This window comes from Nelumbo lutea, chromosome 2 (genome assembly GCF_056320005.1).
Source record: "Nelumbo lutea isolate HS-2025 chromosome 2, American lotus-T2T, whole genome shotgun sequence".
In the NCBI taxonomy this organism is placed as follows: Eukaryota; Viridiplantae; Streptophyta; class Magnoliopsida; order Proteales; family Nelumbonaceae; genus Nelumbo; species Nelumbo lutea.
Genome location: NC_142685.1, coordinates 95,828,005 through 95,850,489, shown reverse-complemented (window position 1 = coordinate 95,850,489; position 22,485 = coordinate 95,828,005). Strand labels below are relative to the sequence as shown.

The window sequence follows — 22,485 nt, the reverse complement described above, 5'->3', positions numbered from 1 at the left end:
GCTAGTGAAGATATTTTCCCAATGTTCACACCCGAGCACACACGAAGTCCCAAAAAATGGAGGGAAAGAGACATTAGACCAACTACATGCCACCCCTCTAGGGGTGGAACTTAAGTAGGACCAACCCAAGCTTGAATTGATCCAATCCACAATTTTACTTAGTTTGGGATTGGATTTTTTGTCCTTAGGCTGGGCCAAACCCCAAAGTTCAACCATTTTTTATTTTTTGGGTAGCCCAAACCTAGCTTGAGCTTGATCCTATCTTATTCTAACCAAAGCATGACCACCTATGTGCATACATATATGCATTTGATTTTTGATAAGTCATACACATATGCTTACATTCACATTAAATTTTAGTATGGGATGATTGACCAACCCGAGCCGAGCCTAGGCTCGAACCCAACCCAAGGACATCAAATTTTAGTTTGAGTCAGGCCCAGGTTGAACAGTTTGGATTGACCTCAAGCTCGGGCCTTAGGCCCAATTCTTAGGATTAGGCCTAGGTTGAGCATAAAACCAGCCCAACTTGCTTGACTTGCACCCCTACACCCCACCTTAGCATGAATTTAGGGGATTTCACCTAGTAAGGCTCAATTGGTTCCATGAGGGAGCATTGGCCACTGAAGCAATGGGTCTGTCAAATGCATTATTCAGCAATCAGCTGAACGGTTAGTTTATAGGAGACATTTGATAACAGTTGACCTGGGGGAACTGAAAAACTTATTAATTTGTCCTTTACTGAATAAGTTTTGAAGGAGGTGCTTATGAGTTTCTTAGGGGGCATTCTTTTTTCGGATTTTGAGAGGGGGGAATGTTGGTCAATGGGATTTTGGTTCCCATTGATAAAAAATCCCATGTTCTTTTCTCAAATTTATGTGGGGACCAGGGAAAGTTTATTTTCTTAGGTATCACTTCTTAGGTGGGTAAATTAACTTTCCCACCTATGGGGAAAGTTGTCAATACTTGAATTGGACAAAAATTCCCTTTTAATAATGGATTTTTATGGCTAAAATGGTCATTGCCTTATTTACATGAGAAATAAAAGAACATGGGTAAGTACACTTACCCAGGTAAGTGTTTCCTAGAAAAAATTTACCCAAATAACTGCATTTAGCTGGATAAATAACTTACCGACAAGCGAACGGATCCTTAATGGCTGAACTTGAAGTTGGACAAATAACCACACCCTTGAATATTTTCTTGTTTAATCATTTACTTATACCTTAAATAAGTTCAATAGATAATTCTATTTAATAAACTTGTTCATGATTTTCCAGATAAAATGAAAGAGAAAGGAATCAAATCCGAGTGTCTTTCAAACAATCGCATTCTTATTATTCACCATGATAATCGCGGTTCCTCTTCCCATCAATGTTTTAGACATAAACATTAAACATTAGCACATGATCAATTGAAAGATTATTCATTGATATAAACAACTACTTTGATAATAAACGTTTCTGCTTTAACAAGTTTTTCTAGTGGAAGTGTAGTAACAAGTTTTACCCCATTTAACAAGTTAGTTCAACAGTTGTCTTTATTGAAAGGAATTAACTATTCGAAAAAAAGTTTGTCATATACTCATCAGCTCACTGAACCCAATAGTAAAATGGCCTTATCAGCTGACTTGATAAGAGTTCGAATCCAATTTCACGTGCCCCTTATGCGTGGGGAAAAAAAGAAAAAGCAACCATTTGGGGTAAAATAAACTTTTTCTTTTATATACAAAATAACAACAATAAAGAATAATAAATATAAAAAAATATTCAATTGTATGTTAATTGATTGCGTGTGTATAGATACTACCCACCATTACTGTATGGGGTTCTTAATTACATGGATGGGTTGTCAAGGCTCACGAGAACCTATGTCCACTTATTCCGGCAAGGTGGACTCCGAGTATGGTAGAAGCCGAGGATATGTGGCCGAAGTGCTGCAAGGCAAAAACTTGTTAGAGGCCCCGGGTGAGAATCCGAGGTAGAGTCTTACGGTCAAGTTAGTACTGGGTACGAAGGAAGAGTACCAAGAAAGGATCCTGGTAGGTAGTTCCAGAATAAAGTCACCACAGCAGCTATTGCAATAGCCCTTTTATGACAATAGCTGTTGGTCTTGAGTTTTTTTGTCACCCCTTACCTGGAGCGGGGTACCCCTATTTATACTTGAGCTGCCTGGAGGTAGTTGGAGATGAACGCTTGAGATGGGAGCCGTACGAGGGCCTGCAGTAGCTTAGGTAGGGTCATGTGAACCCATCGCGGTTGGCTCTATACAATGAGGGTAGGATAACCCCTGCTGTAGCGGATCATGTTCCCTGATTTGGCGCTCGTGGCCTGGACCTCCTAGCGGATCACCCCACATCACTTGCCCCCCACTCCCGAAGCCGAAGAGGAAAATTCGCTTCCGAGAGTGAGGGTTTAGGGATGTCGCGTAGCTGGGTTGTAGGTGCGGAGGCATTCCACGTCCGTTGGATCAAGGACAATCCAAGCCATTGCTAGAGCATCGTTTCACCTTCTGAGGTTGAGCGTCACGCATCACGCCATAATTGGGTAGTGGAGGCGGTGGCTTCTTAGCCGTTGGATCTTGAGAATTTTGGGTTGTTCGTTCCTCTTCAAATAGGGCCCTTAGGAGTAGCATTCCCGTCGTTTGCCTCTAAGGGCCTTTGCCTTTGAGTGAACTCAGCTTCCTGACTTTCCAACCTTCAACACTCTACTCTCACTCTTTCTTCCTCCACATTTCTTAAGTAACTTTAAACAATGTCTTTCTCAGATTCTGGACCTGAGTGCTATGAACTTCCACATGAGTCGGAAGGGAGCTCTTGTTGTACCCCTTCTCCCCTTTCCCCCTTGAGTTCTTCTACTCTTGCCCCCCTCCGGTAGGAGGTCATGGTGCTCCGGGGAAGGGTAGCCCCTGAGGGTGCCGAAAGCAGCCATCGAGGCGAGGACCCTCCCTGTGAGAGTGCCGCTTCTGTGACACCGAGGGAGGTCGAAGGGGCCTGCCCAACCAATGGGGAGGGAATCCTTGACCATTTTCCTGGGATGAGGGCTGCCCAAGTAATAGCTAAGACTGATGTCCTCCGCTTGGGTTTCGAGAACTCTCCAGTTTCCCCTTCATCCGTTGATTCCCAAACTGTTGAGGATGTATGGGATTACTCTCAGCCAACTTGTGCCCAACGCCGTTAAGACCATAGTGGCCATGCTAGTGGTGGCTCGATTCCTGGGGGTGGAGCTGACTTTAAGGCTCTTCTGAGCGTTGTTTGTGCCAAGGAGGCATTCCTCCGAGGACGACATGTACTACCTCCAACCCCGTAAGACCAAGCCGATAGACAACCCTTCTTCCGTGCATAACTAGAAGGAAAAATTCTTCTTTCTATCATGCCCCGAGGGTTGGTCCTTCAAGCCGAGGTGGGGAGAAGCTAGCCAGGCTGTGGAGAAGAGTGTCCCCGTGCTCACGAGTGAGGAGAACGATGACCTTGCGCAGTTGCTCGACCTGGGGATAGTCCGAGCCCAGCCCTTGGTAGAGGAGGAGGTCTCCCCCTCGGTAGAAGAGACCCTGCAGTCATTTAACATGTCCTTTTTCTTCTCTCTTCTCCTCTTCTCTCTCTCTTCTTTTTTTTTTTTTTTTTTTGCTGCCTTACTAATGGCTTTACTTTGTTTGTAGTGGTGCCTATGGATGCCCGTAGGCTGTTTTGGAACGTGCTCATGCCATGCAGAAGGGATGGGCCAAGACACCTCAGAGGCCTTCTGATGGGCAGAAGGAGAAGGCCGAGAAGGTCTCGACCCCTGCAAAGGGGGGGGTCTTCCCACCAGGTCCCTGCCAAGGAGACGAAGGCACAGGTCCCTGCCAAATGGACCTCTTCGACAACTCCCCCGAAGGGAGCCACTCTACACATCCTCGCAAAGGGAAAGGGGCCTGTCGAGGAGGGCTAGTCGGGGTGCGACGAGAAGGCGTTGTAGCAACCGGCCGAGGTGCCGAGAGGACCTATCGACGAGGTCGAGGCAGGTAAGAAGAGATTGGGCGAGGGGGCCGTGGGGGGTCACCATAGTAGAAGGTGGCCCACACCAGGAGCTCTACTAGTGATGCCTCGAGGGGGTCCCACATGGAGCGGATTGGGTCGTTCTCTGCTCCCATGTCAATGGGGGAGCTCGCCCAATGGTCTGACCATATCTTCTGCCCCCAGTGGGAGGTCCAGCGCTGTTAAGCGGGTCCCTGAGATGGGACCGAATGCTTTGAAGATTTGGAGAGGTTGCTGTTGAGGCCAAGGTGTATAGGTCGAGGCGGGGTGGACTCTGAGTATGGTAGAAGCTGAGGGTAGGTGGCTGAAGTGCTGCAAGGCAGAAACTCATCAGATGCCCCGGGTGGGAACCCGAGGCAGAGTCTCCGATGGTCGAGTTAGTTCTGGATACGAAGGAAGAGTACCGGGAAAGAATCCTGGTAGGTAGTTCTAGAATAAAGTCACCGCAGCAGCTATTGCAATAGTACCTTTATGACAATAACTATTGGTCTTGAGTTTTTTTGTCACCCCTTACCTGGAGAGGGGTACCCCTATTTATACTTGAACTACCTGGAAGTAGGTGGTGATGAACGCCTGAGATGAGAATCGTACAAGGGCTTGCAACAGCTTAGGTAGGGTCATGTGAACCCATCACAGTTGGCTCCGTACGATGAGAGCAAGATAACCCTTGCTTTAGTAGATCTCATTCCCTAATCTGGTGTTCATGGGCTAGGCCTCCTAACGTTAAATTGGCTGGGTTGAATCACCCCACATCACTAATTCACTATTTATCAATGTTAATTAAGGACTCTCCTTGCAATGGGTCAAAGTGACCTTCTGACCAATAGAGAACAAGGTTTTAATAAATCATATCTTATCCTTAATAAAAAATAGAAAACAAGGCTTACGTCCCCCAGTCGAGGTACTTTAATTATTATAAAAGAAAATCCATAAGCCGAGGTCAATAGATAGGAAAAGACCCTCGAAAAATGCAAAATTTTAATATTTTGCATTAAAGTTACATTTTGTTTATATCTCAAAGTGGTATTGGACAAGCAGTACACGGGATAAATGACAAGCAAAACAAGCTATTTATATGCAGTACAACCATGTGGACTTCTACAAGTGGCGTGGCGATGCTGTGAAGAAGCTGCAACGGGTTGGATTGGGATTTTATTAAATGGGAACAAATACTAATGGGTCGTAGTTGAAAAGTAATCTCAGCCATATAGAGAATGACATTTAGGTTTCATTGTAAGGCAATGATCATTTTAGTCAGAAATTTCAATTATTAAAAGGGGTATTTTTGTCCCATTCAAGTGTTGGTAACTTTTCGCTAGGTGAAAAAGTTATTTATCCACCTAAGAAATGGGTATGTTTTTCCTGGTCCCCACATAAATCTGAAAAAAAGAATGCCCCCTTAAGCATTATATTGTGTGTAATCAACTGTAGGTATTTTGATAGGGTATTGGAGATCCATTATTCAAGCAGTGTAGTCTAAAGTAATGTTTTAAAAATTGATCTAGAGTCGGAACCACTTTGATCATTAATTTTTTGATCAGTGGTTCAACTGTTTGATTTGAATGAATGATGTTAGTTGCGATTTAAATAAATAATTAAAATAAAAATGGTCAAAACCATTGTTTGGACCAGACAGGTCAATGATTAATCGCTTGAATCAGTTGGTCATTGACAAATCAACAGCTTTTGGCAAAAGATCAGATAGGAGTAAAACGGAACCAGTTGCCTGGATGCTCTTCCATCACACAGGTCAATGACCGTTTGAAAATCGTGTCTTCAAGTATTCAGGTTCAGTTTTCTATCTTATTTAAATGATTAAATTAGATTTAATTTGTAAATAAATAATTTACTTTATTTGAGAAAATACGACCTGTATCCGCACCCATATAATGTTTTAATTTGCTAGATTTTTCATTTCCAAAAAATAAAAAAATAAAATGAGATTTGATTTGTTAAAAACGTTATGTTCCTTTGTGATGTAAATTCATTTAACCAGCACAAATATATCAAGACTGAGAATGCGAAAAAAGTGAAGCTAGAAGCTGGAATTTAACTAAAACTGGAAGTATTACTAAGGAAATGGAAAGATATGATACAGCCCCAACGTGTAAATTTTATAGCGAATACGAGTGGTTTTGCAGTAAACAAACATAACCTGCTTAGCATAAAATTAAGTCAAATTTTATTTCTTTTTAAATGAAAAATCCAGTGAATTAAAGCATTTTATTAGTGTGCTTATAGGCTTTATTCATTCAAATTTCAAATTTCAAATGAAGTAAATTATTTAGGCTGTATTTGATTACAATACAAATAAATTTGCACTGATACAAAACCATGGTAGTGCATATGATTTGAGTGTAAATTCTGGCTTATTTTTGTTTTAAATTTTAGCCTATTTTGTTTGATTGCAGTACAAATGAAGTAAATTAAGAGATGAAGCAGAATGAAGTAAAACCCAAAACAAAATTAAACAAGAATTTACATTTTTTATATTTACACTCTCATGTATTTATACTAATACAAATAAATTTTCACTGCAACCAAACACAGCCTTAATTACAAATTAAACTTAATTTAATCATTTAAATGAATACTTAAAAACTGAATACTTAAAGACTGGACCGCTTGGATATATAGTGGATGTCAAAGACCCAAATAAAATACTTATGATTGATTATTAGACAATAAAACGCTTTGAGTGTGGTGTTTGTTAGGGCTGCAAATCAGATTGCCTGATTTGAAGAATTTCAACCACATCAGACCGGAGTTAGGATTTGGGCGCATTGAATACTTAATAACTCCGAATCCAACCCGACCTAACTTGCAGCCCCAATCCTTGCTCCTCCAAACATAACAAGATTACAGCAAAAATTATACATATAGGGCTTAGATATAAAATTACTAGAAAACCCAAAACCATGCATCAATTAAAAAGTTTTGCATTTTTCGAGTGTGTCTCCCATCTATTGACCTCGTTTAATGGCGTTGATGGATATAATATTTATAGGGTCAATGAAAATGCCTTAAGTTCAGGAATAAGAATATCCCAACTACTTTAGAAGAATATAGCTGGGAGCCCATCTAGGCTTGGGGGCTTTAGTTGGGCCTACATCAATTATATGCAGAACTTATTTGATCTCCTCCACAAAAGCTATGTCACAAGAACTTATTTGCTCATCAGAACATTTCATGATGCAAGCAACAGACAAGTTCTAGAAAGAAACTAGTATGGTGCACTTGATATTGCTCTTCTAATCACCAAAAACACAGAAGTTTGGCTAAAACAAAGAAAAAAATTGGGCCAGGCCCCACCCTAACTGAAATTAACCCCTAGGCATAAAAAATAAAACTATAAAAAGTCAAAGTGCTCAGCCACTTGACAATATAAGTTCTCAAACTTGAAACTTGTTGAAGTTCTCACCAAATTGACTAACCACAATCAAATATTTCTCAGCCAAGAAAGGCACCATGATTATTTGAGTTGGTTGAGAATTACTCAAGTTCTTGCTACTGCAACTATCTTGGGTTTGCTGTGGTGGCGATCAGATTCTAACACCATGAAAGGGATGCAAGCTCAGGTAATGACAGTATAAGTTCTCAAACTTGAAACTTGTTGAAGTTATCACCAAATTGACTAACCACAATCAAATATTTCTCAGCCAAGAAAGAGGCTACAAAACCCATCAAATGACCAACCTAGTAGGATGAACTTCAAAGTCAAAGTGCTGGTTGTACAGGCTCTTGTTCCATCTCTGAACTCTTCAATGCTCCCCCACCAACCCATCACAAGAACAGCTGGAATGACTCTGGTGGAAATCTTGAGGTGGTCCACAAACCTCAAATGATAAGTTTCATTCTCCCTTCTAAATAATTAAATTTGGTTTAATATGTAAATAAATAATTTACTTTATTTGAAAAAAAAGGACCTATATCCACACCCATATAATGTTTTAATTTAATGAATTTTTCATTTAGAGAATAAAATTAGATTTGATTTATTATCAAGTCTTAGTTTGGAAAGAGTACAAATACAATTATGTACAGAATAAATACATACAAATTAATACAAAATGCAAGATTTAAAAAATCAAAACTTATGTAGCTTTTTATTTATTTAGTATTTACCATTTGCATTTATTTTTATTTTTCTGTTTTTACTCAGACTAAAGTTCCATTACTATGCAGGTATAGCTTTAGGTATGGTGTTACTTTTTGCTAGTTATTGGTTGTATCATTAGAAAGTTAAAAAGATTAAATATATAGCTTTTATTTATTTACTATTTATCATTTGCATTTATTTTTATTTTTCTGTTTTAACTCAGACTAAAGTTTTGTTACTATGCAGGTATAGCTTTAGGTATGGTGTTGCTTTTTGCTAGTTATTGGTTGTATCAAATTTGGAAGAAAAGACAAATCAAAATGCGCAAAGAAAAATTCTTCAAAAGAAATGGTGGTTTGTTATTACAACAAGTCTCATCAAAAGAAAGTATTGTGGAGAAAATAAAAGTTTTTACTGCAGAAGAGTTAGCAAAGGCTACTGATCAATATAATGAGAATAGAATTCTTGGTCAAGGGGGACAAGGTACAGTTTATGAAGGCATGTTATCAGATGGAAGGAAAATCAACTTGAACCATTCATTAATGAGGTTGTCATACTTTCCCAAATCAATCATAGTAATGTGGTTAAACTATTGGGCTGTTGTTTAGAGACAGAAATTCCTCTATTAATTTATGAGTTCATCTCTGGTGGAACACTTCACCATAATATCATCATGAAAATGAAGATTTTCCATTGTCATGGGATGACCGCTTAAGAATTGCTACAGAAGCTGCAGGAGCAATTGCTTACTTAGCAGCTTCCATGCCAATCTATCATAGAGACATAAAATCTTCAAACATTCTCTTGGATGATAAACGTAGAGCTAAAATATCAGATTTTGGGATTTCAAGGTCAATTGCAATTGATAAAACCCACATAACTACATTGGTGCAAGGGACTTTAGGATACCTAGACCCTGAGTATTTTCAATCAAGCCAGTTCACCGAGAAAAGTGATGTTTATAGTTTTGGTGTTGTTCTAGTGGAGCTCTTAACAGGGGAGAAACCAGTTTCATCTACTAGACCAGTAGAGGAAAGAAGCTTAATCATATATTTTGTTTCTTCAATAAATAAGAACCGGTTTTTTGAGATTCTTGATGCTGAAGTCATAAAAGAGGGTAGGAAAGAGGAGCTACAAGAGGTTGGTAACCTTGCAACAAGATATTTGAGGTTAAATGGGAAGGAAAGGCCAACAATGAAAGAAGTTGCATTGGAACTTGAGGGATTGAAGAGATACAAAAGATCTTCCATTCAAAAGACCATTCAAGAGGAATTCGTAACAGATGAACCAATAGGTTTATGGGATACAGGTTCAACATCAACTGGAGGTAAAAATTTGGAGAGCTATGTTACATTGCAAGTAGATGAACAACCACTATTGCCTAATCCAGCCTCTCGTTCATCTTAAATAAGATATTGATATAAATAGGATTGGTGTTGAGGGTTTCCTAGATAGATTGTGTGGACCATAAAATAACAGCTCCGATGTCACAAACAGGTCAGAAAATGAATAAAAAGACCTTGAAACTTTCCAAAGATCATTACTACTTTTGACCCTTTTTTGCATCCGGATATATGAATATTTGAAAGTAGTTCATTTTTAATTGTTATGTTGCCGTGTTATGCTTCTGTATTGTATGTAAATGGATTATGTAGTCGTTCTTGCTCATATATCCTTATTGATTTATAATGCCTGCTGCTTTATGGTTATATATCGCACTGGTCCATATTTAAATCATTTACCAGTACCCTTTCACAAGGAGATCGATGGCTACCTCAGGGTTACTTTTTCTTTCATTTCTATTTTTATGTAGTTCTTCTTTTAGTCACCTCAAGCTTTTATTGTCGTCTTCCTTTGTTTATTTTTCTTTTCATTGGCTGTTCTTTTGTGCCAGTTCTCTAGGTCAGAAGTCTCAGCTCTCATGTGATCCCACTGGACCCATTCCCATTTGTCTCTTCACGAACAACCTCTTTCGTTTTAAGAGGCTATGCTTCTGAGTAGGGCTGCCAATATTGGTCCATTTACAAATGGACTGGACCAAATCCGGCCAAACCCATTCAAACCGGATCCAGTCCAGTCTAATTGAAATGCAAATGGACTGGATTGAACCCAATCCAGTTCAAATTAAATGTTCTCCTCACAAAATGTTATTCCTAGAAAATATTTTGGTTGCAACTAAAATAATGAAGGGAAACAAAATGTTTTCATCAGAAAATAATACTCAATAAGGAATAAATTATTTCTCTAATTTCTCAGAAAATAAACAAAATAGTTTCCATCTCCATTTGCAATCAAACACCAACAAAATAATCATTTCTTAAAGAAATTGTTCATATCAAGAGGACCACATCCCGGTGCAACACTTGGTGGACTTCACCTATATCTAGTCAACAGACTAGATATTAAGTCAATTGTTTTTGCATTCTGTAAAAGGATGTTGTAGACAGTTTGACCATCTGAATCATTCTGCAATAGTCCAAGTATCCTAAAGAAGTTTGTTATCGGCATCAACAACTCATCAATAATCCAAAATATAAACAAGTATGGAAGAATTGTGCTGCACTCTGTTGCATGCTCAGCACTATGTATTACAAAAGAAACAAATACAGATGAAAGTTTATTTTACTAAGCATAAAGAGACTGACCCAAGGAGTACTCATCAACACTACCAAATGGCCATTTCTGGGTAAACAATCTTGGTGACTAGGCTATACAATGGAATTCATGGAGTGGAACTCAACCAGTGAGGCACCAAATTTACAATGTCCAAACTTTTGAAATAATATATGTTATTTTAAGAAAATAACATATCTATTGAAAGATAACGGAAGGTGTACAAGATTTGATGTACACAAAGTATTTAAAGATGTAAAATATTCATCCTCAAAAATAATGGAGTGATAGAAATTACAGGACAAATTCTTCCCACTTCCCTCCTAACTAAATTATCAGCCATAGTGTTCTATTCCCTGATGATCGATCCATCTCAAAGAACAAAAGAGGAGTTCTAGATATCTAATATTTCTAATATCATTCAGAAAAGTAGCAAGTCTCTAAGGACAGGATCCTACTTTCCATGCCCATCTGACGGCATTTGATGAATCTCCAAGAACAAAGATTGAAGTACATCTCATTCTTTTAGCAATTCTTGAGCCACTAAGAGGGCCCAAACTTCGTCTTTAGTGGCATCATCCACAATAGGCCGACCAAAGTATCAGAAAAAATCTGCCTTCCAAATCTAGAAATTCCCTTCCAACCCTAGGCAACACCGCAATTGCCTTTAGAGATGCCATTGAAAAAGAAGATAATCTGCCCTCCCAGAACAGGCATCAGAAGTGAAGCATCACAAAGAGTTATCCCCTTTAAGATCAAAGATTTTAGATTCAAGATACAGAGTTCATTTCAATGTGACTTCTTCTACAGAGTGATTCCTTTAGGCTATGTTTGGTTTGAAGGAAAAGGCAAGGAAAGGAAGAGAAAAGTAGGAAAACTTATACAAGGTTTGCAAAGGTTTCCCTATCTTTCCCTTCCTTTCCCTATTTTTTCCTTCAAACCAAACACAACCTTAAAATCTCAACCCAAACAGGTTATATATGTAAGCATGACATTCTTCTACTTCTCATACAGCTTCAGAGGATTTTTGGACCATTGCTTATTTGCAGATGAGCACGCAATGGAGATCAATGTGATCAAGATTACCCAGCCTCAGAGGTACAATATACCATTTCTTCTAGAGAGCTTTTCTTTTATTCTTGTTCTTGCAATGGGGCTAACAGGTACATGTGTACAAGGGGAAGGTGGGAGAGCATGGTTTTTAAATGTATTTGATGAAGGCAGATTTGGCCCTCCACTGACATCATGACACATGGCATTTCGGAACAATTGGGTGACACCCCAGAACCACCTAGGTGACAACTTGCCTTAGGCAAAATGATGGAGTCCCAACTGGCGACTTGGTGACCTAGCGACTTGACGACCTACCTCTGTTGCCGACCTGGCGACCTGGTGACCTGGAAACCTAGGTGACCCCAGAAACCTCGAGGGCTTGTTGACCTGATTGAGGTCCAAGTGGCGACCTGCGAGATGTGCTCGCCGACAATTTTTGCATGCATCCCACCACTCCCGAGTCTCTCGAAAGTCAACTCTTACACCGAATGTTTTGGAGGAAACCGAGTAAGTCGCAAAGATTGGCCTACGTGCACAACTACCTCCGAGGACTTCGGAGCAGTTAGGCACGTCTTCCCGAAAACCCGAACGCATTGCGTGATGCCCACGCCAAACAATGCCTATATAAAGGCCTTACCTCCAACATTAGAAGGGACATGCGCAATTTTGTTCTTGCAGCAATCTAACTCTCAGACTTTCAGCTTTCTCACAATATACTCATTTTGAATATTTAGGGTTTGGACTAAATTAATGATTTTTAGGTTTTCAAAATATGTTAGAAAATAAAATTAAAAGGTTGTGGATTGGATCGGGTCAAAATTAGGTTGAGCCATATTGAGTTGGGTAAGGTTAAAAAATGCATGTTATTGAGTTGGTTTGAGTCAAGTTACATGAAAACATTGGAAATAGTCCGATAAGCCTTCAGGCAAACCCAGACCGAACTAGGCCTATAATGGCATCCTAACTACAATAGTAGTCCTTCAAGGTTAATTAATTAGTTAACTAATAATAATTAAAAGTTTTAGTTAATAAAAACATTTTAAATATTTAATCATTTAAAATATTCATCAATATAAATATTTTATAAAGTATAATTATTTTTAAATTAACTAAAACTTAACTTTACAATTAATTCATTTCATAACTAATTGATAAAAGTTTTAAAATTAAATAAAAATTAAAAAAATAATAATAACGGTAATAATTTTAGAGATAGTAGACAGCGTTTAACATAATTGTCATTAAAAGTTACGCTTTTTGTGGGAAAGACTTTAGTGAGGTTTGTTGTAAACGTCGTCAAAACGTAAATGAAATGATGCAAGAAACGTCATTTAGCAACAGTTATTGTTAACCGTTGCAATAAATGTTTTTTTGCCACAATTACTATTCACGTCACGAAAAAGTGTTCTTCAGCAACGTTTTATTTAAGCGTCGTAAAACAAACGTCGCAAATTCTGCATTTTTTTTAGTGATAAAAGTGAAATAAATTCTTTGATTAATAATCACACTTGGAATTATGATACTAGATTGTAAATGAATATTTAAGAAGAAATTAAAGTAAGATAGTACAAAAGATAAATTCAAGACTAAATTAATTATCAAATATTGTAGACAAAAGAAAAATATAGACTTGTTTTATATATATTCCCTAGTTACAAGGTTAACTATAATTAAAGTTCTATTTGCAATAGCATCCATATACAAATTCATGTTTTCAAGAAGGGAACCTTAATTTCGGTAGATCCCTAGCCCAAACCATTAAATTTTGAGCCCTCGATAGAAGGAGGGTTTATTTATCATTCCAATTAACATTTTCTTTTTTTTTTAACTACATGAATGGACAATGTTCAGAGTCTTAGGTAGATATTACCTTTCATCATTCACTAACAAATGTTCCATTATAAAGCATTGACCTATGTGAAATAGAATCAGTCCAATTACTTATATATAAACTTAAATAGGGTTATGGATATCACCAGTTCACCACTAGGTTTCTAGGTCCACTATACCACAGGAATGGATTTGCATTCCCATGGCCAATTCAGTGTTAGAATTTCCATAGTGGAATCCACAATTCAACCCATGGAAAGTTTAACAACATAGTGAATCACCAACATATCACAAACACAACACACCAAAAAAAAAGCTATACACAATATAGTTCTACGAATGAGCTGGATATAAGACTACTCGTACTTAAGAACTTGGAATAGATCTAGTCCTAAATTTCCTTCCAATGACTGCTTGTTCACAAATATGCACAAGCAACAACATGTTCACTTTTGGCAAAGACTACTAGGTATTTGGCTATGATTTTCAATCCTATGTTTACTTTTTGGCTTAGGGTTCTACTTACTTGAATCTTGTGGAATTGAAACCACATCCCTTCTAGGAGATCAATTCCAAAATTTTTGTGGAATTGATACCCTTAATCCCTCAAGTTTCTAAGTTAAGAAAAGCACCATTCCTTGGAGCTAAGCCATGAAATCCATCTACTTGAGGAATTTGATGCAACCAACATCATTTCCATCTCAAATTCCATTGATGTAGCTTAAAATCAGTATGTGATAGTTGGGAATATCTTAATATGTAGTAGTAGTAATATCACACAACTATCATTATGTGATATGATCTTATTCTCTTGTAGAGGCTAGTGGTGCCAACTCTAGACCCAACCTGCCATCCCACCCAAAGCCATCAAATTTTGTCCTTTGTGGCTTAATTTAGTCTATAGAGCAATTCAACATTTTAATAATAATGGGTGCACAAAACAACAATAAGTTAAATAAAAACAGAAAAGAAGAAATAATGAAATTAAACGAACAAAATGTTGGAAGGGTTAGAAATCAGGTTTGCCATGGCTGAACCAAGTTTGGTGGTTGGACAAATTTTTAAAAATTTTCTAACCAACCCGAGAATTGATTTTCCCATTGATTTTAAAATTTGAAATTTCAGGATTGATCTTGCACTGAACCAAACCATATTTGAAACTCAAACTAAAATTGACCATTCCTGGTATGAATACCACAATGTGCAGCTCCTAGAGTGGTAGTTAATGCCCAATATCAGTCACAAAATCAGCCTCGAACTGAAAATGACACAATGTGTGTGTGAAGCTGATTCAGCAACATCGCTTTAGCAAAAACTAGTCTCTAACTTGTTTGGATCAAAGTGGGTATGTGAATCTGATATGCTCTAATGTTTTTCTTGCAAAAACACAATAGAGGACTGATGAAAATTGGTCCTTATCAAAGCTAGGTCTAATTAAGGTTTCTAGGAGACAAGGGAGAAGATGAAAGACCAAGAGAATGGGGATCCAAAATCAAATTTAGATCAAGAGTTTATTTTTAGTTGATAAGCAATATCTTCTTAAGATGATAGGTGTTCCATGTCCATTTTCAGCATAAGTCACATGACAACTTAACTAATCATATTAGTAATGGACCTTAGGGTGATTTTCTCTAATGGTTCACGTCCCAAGGTGTTGCATGAACGCTTTGGGCTTAAGTATTATTTGGCATGGAACCCACAAAGGTTTCACATAATTCTATAAGGGTTCGACCTTACCTTTGGAAGAGGTTAGGCTGAATTCATTGCTCAGGGCAGTGAACCCTTGACCCAATCAACTTGGGCTTAGTTTGGACCCGATATTTACACATAAATGATCATTGGATTCAGCCACCCTATTAAAACCCATGGATAATGGACTAATATAAGATAAAACCCGTTAGGTAATCAAACATGTAATGAGTTTTTACTCTTACACCTAACCTCGACTCATAATCATTAGAACACTGCCTATAGGAAATGACCTCTTCCATGACTACAAAATGCACTGTCACACTCTTTTCTCGCATGGATCTTATAATTAAAACATTTTGCAAACCATTTTCGTAAAATAATAATATAGCATATAAATATATTTTTGGAATCAAATTTCAAATACAGTTGAAGTCCATTATCGGTTGTATAGGTTTTTATCAAAGAGAGTGTAAACTCTAACATTCACACCCTTTGACAAAGGGGTCAATTTTATCACTATGATCATTCACTCAAGTAACTTCCCAAACTATCTCAACATGCCCAAATATTTGAGTCTTGATGGATCTCACTAATTGGTACATCAAATGTACCTTAGTCCAATACATAGTGTAGTATCATAATCAAGTTTGGGGTCAAGCATAACATTTTAGTTTTTCCATCTATCTCCAAGGTCTAAGGCATAATTGGAAATTGGTCTGCATTTTAGTGTTTCATTTAAACATCCACTGGCTATGCTTAGGGTCGAACCCTAGCAGTTGAAACAAGCTACTCCATTAGTTTAGCAACACACTAATGTCAGCCTTGTTAGGATAAACTCCCTAAGTCTATCCAATGGTTAAGAACATTTTAAACTAACATGAGACTTTTAAGTGTTCAATTTAAGGAGTAATTCATAGAAGTATACAAATTTAACATAAAATAACGATGTACTTTATCTATTTACTAATAAATGTTTGTATACAACAATCTGATTAGAGCTAAGGGCATACACTGTCTAACATAAAAGACAGTTTCAACGTGTTAATTATAAGTAAAACAAACAATAATTAAGTGGCTACAGGGACTTTGTATATGGGTCCATTTAGGTTCCTAACACATACTAAGTCCCAAAAGATGGAGGCAAAGAGAAAGTAGACCAGCTATATGCCACCCCACTAGGGGTGTTACTTAAGTGGGACCAACCCAACCCACAATTTTACACATTCTGGGCTTCGATTTTTGGTCCTTAAGGCTAGATCTGGTCCAAAAGTTCAAGCTTCTTTATTTTTTGGTAGCCCAAAGCTAGCCCGAGGTCAACCCTATCTTATTCTAACCCAAGCATAACCCACCTTTGTGCATACATATATGTATATACAAACACATATATGCACTTACGCTTTGATAAATCATACACATGCATATGCTCACATTAAATTTTAGTGTGGGCTGATTGACTAACCGAAGCCCAACCCAAGAGCATCAAATTTCAGTTTTAATTATGTCCATGTTGAACAATTTGGGCTTGACCTTAGGCTTGAGTCTTAGGCCCAATGAGTCCATTGCTTCCACGAGGGAGCATTGGGCACTTGAGCAATGCGTGTATCAACTAAATATTTGGCTGTCGAGTCAACGGTTAATTTCTAGGAGACATTTGATAACAGTTGAATTGGCAGAACTGAAAAACTTATTAATTTGTCTTTTACTGAATAAGTTTTGAAGGAGGTTATGAGTTTTTTAAAGGCTGAACTTGAAGTTGGGCAAATAACCAGGATATCCTTCAATATTTTCTTGTTTAATCATTTACTTATCCATTAATTAAGTTGAATAAATAATTTTATTTAATAAACTTGTTAATAATTTTCCAAAGAAAATGAAAGAGAAAGGAATCAAAACCGAACCTGTCTTCAAACAGTCACATTCTTATTCACCACAATAATCGTGTTTTTCTTATCCTTCTCCCAACAAAGTTTATGTCATAAACATTAACACATGATCAACTGAAATATTATTCATTGATATAAACAACCATTTATAAACCTTTCTGTTTTAAGAATCCCATAGAGTGGAAATGTAGTAATAAGTACATCAACCATTTAATTAACAAGTTAGTTCAACAGCTGTCTTTATCGAAAGGAATTAATTATTCTAAAAAAGTTTGTCATATAGTCAGCTCACCAAACCCAATAGTAAAATGGCCTTATTATCACTTGAATTGATAAGAATTGGGAATCTAATTTCACATGCCCCTTATGCGTGGAGAAAAAACTAAAAACAATCATATGGGATAAAATAATATTTTTTCTTTTATATACAAAATAACAACAATAAATAATAATAATAATAATAATAAATGATGAAAGTAGATTTGACCCTCCATTCACATCATGACACAATGATTCTGAGCTAAAAGAGTAATATTTTCATGATACTGAATCATTGATGTTTAATTGATTCTTATTATCTGTAATTCATGATCCACCGAAAGCAAGTAAATGGTTCAACTACCTGAATTAATGAATTGTTGACTAAGTCACAAAAACTGGGTTTTGAATTAAAATTGGACCAGAATCATGATCCGATCTAACGCTTTGATGTAGGCTTGAAACCAGGCCCAGTCCAACCTTGGCCCATGTAAGCCTGGACCCAGGCTTATATTTTGGCATGGGTCTGAGTTGGGCTTAGACTTCCGGTGGGGCCCAATTATTACTCCACTTTGGCCCCCTTAAACATGGAGAGAATGCTCTATAAACGGTGGGTATCAAAGGCACTCTGCCCATGGGATTACAGTTCACGAACATTAAAAAAAAAAAATTGTCGGATTGATATTTTCCTCGCTTTAGAAAAAATCTGTGCCATCATAGTCTGTCACCACTCACCACGTTATTGTAAGGGAGACTTCTAAGTTTTCAAGGTGGCTCACAAGTTAGCATGGTACCTAGGTTATGTTTGGTTTTAAGGAAAATTAAGGTAGGGAAAGGAAGGGCAAGAGGTAGGGGTGTCAATTCGACTGGATTTGGTCCAATCCGATCCAGTCCAATGTGAATCCATTATAAATGGATTAGGTCCAATCCAATCCAATGACTGTTTTGGACCAATTTAGATTGGTCCAATTCAATATTTAGATCATTCAATCTGTTCAAATTCATTTTGATTTAGATTGGTTTCAATGCAAACCCGGTTCATTGACACATATATTCTTATCTTATAGCAAATTATAAATGCACCAAATATTGGCTTAATCCAACCCAATCCAATATAAATTTGTTATGAATGACAAAGTCCAATCTAATCTTTAATAAATATTTTGGATCGGATTAGTCCAATCCAATATATCTTGTTGGTCTGTCCAATCTGTCCAAATTGATCTTGGACTGTGATCGGATTAGTTCCGCTGAAGGTTTTGATACTATTACAAGTTACAAGTACACCCCTTATAATATTATGTCGCTGTTAATTAGTTGACAAAAATTGCATACATCATCAATTGATGATTGAACATTTTTAAATTTAAAGATTGCCGTTACATCGTGGCAATCGTGGGATGTGACTGTAACAGATCCCAATTCGTCACTTACAAATTCCATCTCGGGCCGACTTGATGGTGGGTTCCAATGTCAAATTAAGGTGTGCGATGTAAGATGATGTTGACAGAAGGTTGACACAGTAGATACCAATTTCACCTTGGGCCAACAAATTAAGGATGATTGCCTGATTTGCTACCCACAGTTTTATCAAGAATGATGACTGGTTCGACTCAATCTTTCCGTAAGCAAATTATGCACAAATTTTATTTCAGTTTTTTATTTTGAAAGGGAGCTATTTGTGTTTGGTTTGCTAATTTCTCAAAGTCAGCTCACGGTAATTCAGTTTGAGTTGAGTAGTTGGTCAATTCAGTTTGAGCTATTTGTATTTTTGTCTTTGTAGTATAAATAGAGGAAAATGAATTGTAGCAACACAAACTACAAGTAGATTAGTATTGGTCTATGCGTGAATCTATGCGTCATCAATTAATAATGGGACAATTACAGATCATTGGATAGTGGTCATTGGACCAGTATTGCTGGTGGAAATACTCTCTCTCTCTCAGATTTTAGCACTCAAAAAAAGAAACATTCTTTCTCTTCTCCTCTCTTCCCTTTCTCTTCTCTTCTTCTTCCCTTCATTGTATGACCAGATCTTAAAAACAAAGACTTTTCCAATTATTTATCAAGAAAAAAAATATTTTGCTTTATAAATGCCGTTATCTATGCAAATGGAAAGAAAACCCTTTAAATGATCAAGTCTCTCAGAGTTTCCTCTGGGCTTTTTGTTTAAAAACACTAAGATGATAAGAAAAGAAAATTTACAAACGATTCCATAGATATTACCATAACATCATGTATTCTTAATTTATCAAACATAATACTTAGATACTCAGACCCCTCAAATGGTCCATTTCCAAGACTCCGTCCAAAAACAAGGCCAGGTTCTTAAAAAAAGCACAAAAGTACATGGCCGCCACAAAGGCCAAGGCCAGTGAGCGCCTCTAAAACTAGAGGCCAAGTCTAATCGAGGAGCCATGTACAAGAAAAGGAAAGACAAGGGAGGCCACGACCACGACCGTGCCAACAAAGGTAGTGAAGTGGCCAGTAAACACATATACTAATGCAAGTTGGGAATGAGGAGTACATGAAGTGGCCAGCCAAGATTAAAAGTAATCCCAAAAGAAGCAACCCCAAGAAGTACTGCAAGTACCACTTGGCATTGGCTACAATACTGAGGACTGCTATGAAATCCATGATGAGATCGAGTCCCTCATCTGTCGTAGGCACCTAAAAGAGTATGTCAAAGACGATGCCAACACCTCGTCCTCGCAACGCTAGCAGCGGGCTGGGCCCCAGGCCCATCACCCCTTGGCTGGAGTTATTGATGTCATCGCTAGGGGATCAGACTAAGGCAGAGCATTGACCTCGGCCCAAAAGTCATATGCTCGACAACTTAACATCCAAAGCCTGGAGCCTAAAAGATTGAGGCCGAAAGATGCCATCTCCTTCACCGACAATGACCTACAAGGGATCTCACTGCCCCACGACGACGTGTTGGTAGTATCTATCACCATCGCCAACTATGTGGTGAGGAAAGTCCTCTTAGATAGCAGCTCCTTGGATGATATCTTGTTCTACAACATGTATGAGAAGATGCACATGATGCCAGATCGGTTGCAGCATATGGACACGCCGCTAGTCAAGTTCTCCAGAGAAGTCATCAAACCCAAGGGGAAGATAACCCTGCTAGTTACAATAAGGACCGAGCCTCGACAGGTCACCCGAATGACCAAGCTCTTGGTCGTGAAGATAGGCTCCCCATATAATGCCATAATAGAGAAGCGGTCGTCTCATCCTATCACCTAGCCATGAAGTTCCCTACTGAGCATGGCGTGGGAGTAGTCAGGGGGACCAACAAGTGGCTAGATAGTGCTATGCTACAACGCTCAAAGGCAAGAATTGAGGAGCCTTACCGCTAGGAGGGGATCGACCTTAGGGATGAACCGACAAGTCAAGGTCGAGCCTAAGAAGACAACATGAGCCAGGTCGAGCCCACCATGAAAGCACCAATGTCAACAAACTCCTTGGTCGAAGGCACCTTCATCCAAGCCTTCAGCCAGGCCACCAAAGGAGATGAGAAGCCTTGGTTCGCCTACACTCTGCACTCGAGTGGAAGACTAGTACTTCGCACTTAGAACGCTAAGGACTAAATGTATTGTCAATAATGTAAATATGACTAGTGGAAACTTTGTGAATAAAGTATGCAAGTTCCTCTCACCTTGGCTTGAGTCACTTTAGTGTTAACGTTCTTGTCTCTTCCAATCACCAGGACCCCTCGGCCATAGCACACAACCTTAGCCAAGGTTATACGCTTAGACTAGATGTCAGCCCTAGGAACACGACTCTTAGAGGGTCACATGCCTAGTCACCTTCTTTAGCTAAGGCCAAAGCTTGCGGGACCTCGACTAAAGTTAATGAGCAGGCTTTGACAACAGCCTCAGCCTCAAAGACCCCCCAAAGGAGCGAGTCTTTGTGTAAGCCAAAGAACTGACATCGACCCTCCACTTAACACAAAACACGATGCACAAACACACTAAATGAACAATGCTACCTTACTAAGGCAAAGTCACTCTACGACCTCGGCTGAGCACCATTCGTTGGGCCTCCGCCACACATGAGTCCAAACTCTAAACCCTTAAAGAAGAATACACCAGGCAGGCTAAGGCAACCACCTCCCTTATTTCTCGCGAAGGAAGTGGGTACCGAAACCTCGGCGATGAGAGTTGGCCTTGGCTTGACAACCTTATGGAGGAATGCCTTCATGAGTAGCTAAGCCAGGAGTTATGAGTTTTTTTTTTTTTTTTTTTTGCAAATTATGCCTCTTTTGGGGAGGCATTGACCCCTTGCATAAAAAGAAAGAAAAGGCACAAATTTGACAAAAACTCAAAGTATGTTCAATGACCATTCCACTCTTTTCAAAAAGAGGCCTCTAATCGAGGAGGTTGATTCCCTTACAAAAGGAATGACAAAAAAGATGCAAAAGGATGTCTAGTGGAAGCCTCAGCCCTACATAAATGCCTTCATTGAACTTCGACATCAACACACTCGTCATCGGCCACCTCTTGTTGAGTAGGTTGTTCATCACCTTCCTAGCCCTCGGCTGGCCCTGTCACCTTGGCCGCTTGTTGGCTTGAAGGCTGCCCTAGCTGGCCAACATCAAAGTCTAGGAGAAGCGCCAGCACCTAAGCCTTGGAGTCCTTGATGCCCTCTAAGTATGGAGCAACACCGAACTAGGCCATCTCGTCCTTATAGGCCTTAGAGGCCTTATACTCCTCCACAGCTTGAACTGAGGCCACTTATAGCTTATGATCCGCCTTCTAAAGCTTTTGCCCCGCCTCGTCCAAGGAAATCCTTTCAGCCCTCAACTGCTCCCTCTTTGCTGTCACCTAAGCCTTGAGCTTCTTCAACGATCATGCTCCCTACGAGCCACCTCGAAAAAGGACTCTCGACTGGCCTGCTCCTCAGCTAGCTGACGCTTCAGCTATTTGTTCTCCTCTTACGAGGACTGGAGCTACTACAGTAGAACCTCTACTTTGTCACAAAGGCCAACAGTGTAGGAAGGTGTTTGCAGAAACACAAAGAAAAAATCTCCATCAGCTAAA

General features: G+C 38.7%; 1 protein-coding gene across 1 annotated transcript; it reads left to right on the top strand.

Annotated features, from left to right (window-relative positions):
• Window positions 1-3,703: 3,703 nt before the first annotated feature.
• On the top strand, window positions 3,704-9,518 carry LOC148872169 (wall-associated receptor kinase-like 2). The gene is made up of 4 exons (XM_088970094.1): window positions 3,704-3,833; window positions 8,198-8,209; window positions 8,358-8,594; window positions 8,797-9,518. Exons 1-4 carry the CDS (start codon window positions 3,704-3,706, stop codon window positions 9,516-9,518), a joined length of 1,101 nt encoding a protein of 366 aa, XP_088826220.1.
• The last annotated feature ends 12,967 nt before the right edge of the window (window positions 9,519-22,485 follow it).

Coding starts and splice junctions, on each gene's coding strand:
- LOC148872169 (XM_088970094.1), top strand. CDS start 3,704: ATGCAGAAGGGATGGGCCAAGACACCTCAGAGGCCTTCTGATGGGCAG. Junction 8,595..8,796: donor TCTTGGTCAAGGGGGACAAG/GTACAGTTTATG, acceptor ATGAAAATGAAG/ATTTTCCATTGTCATGGGAT.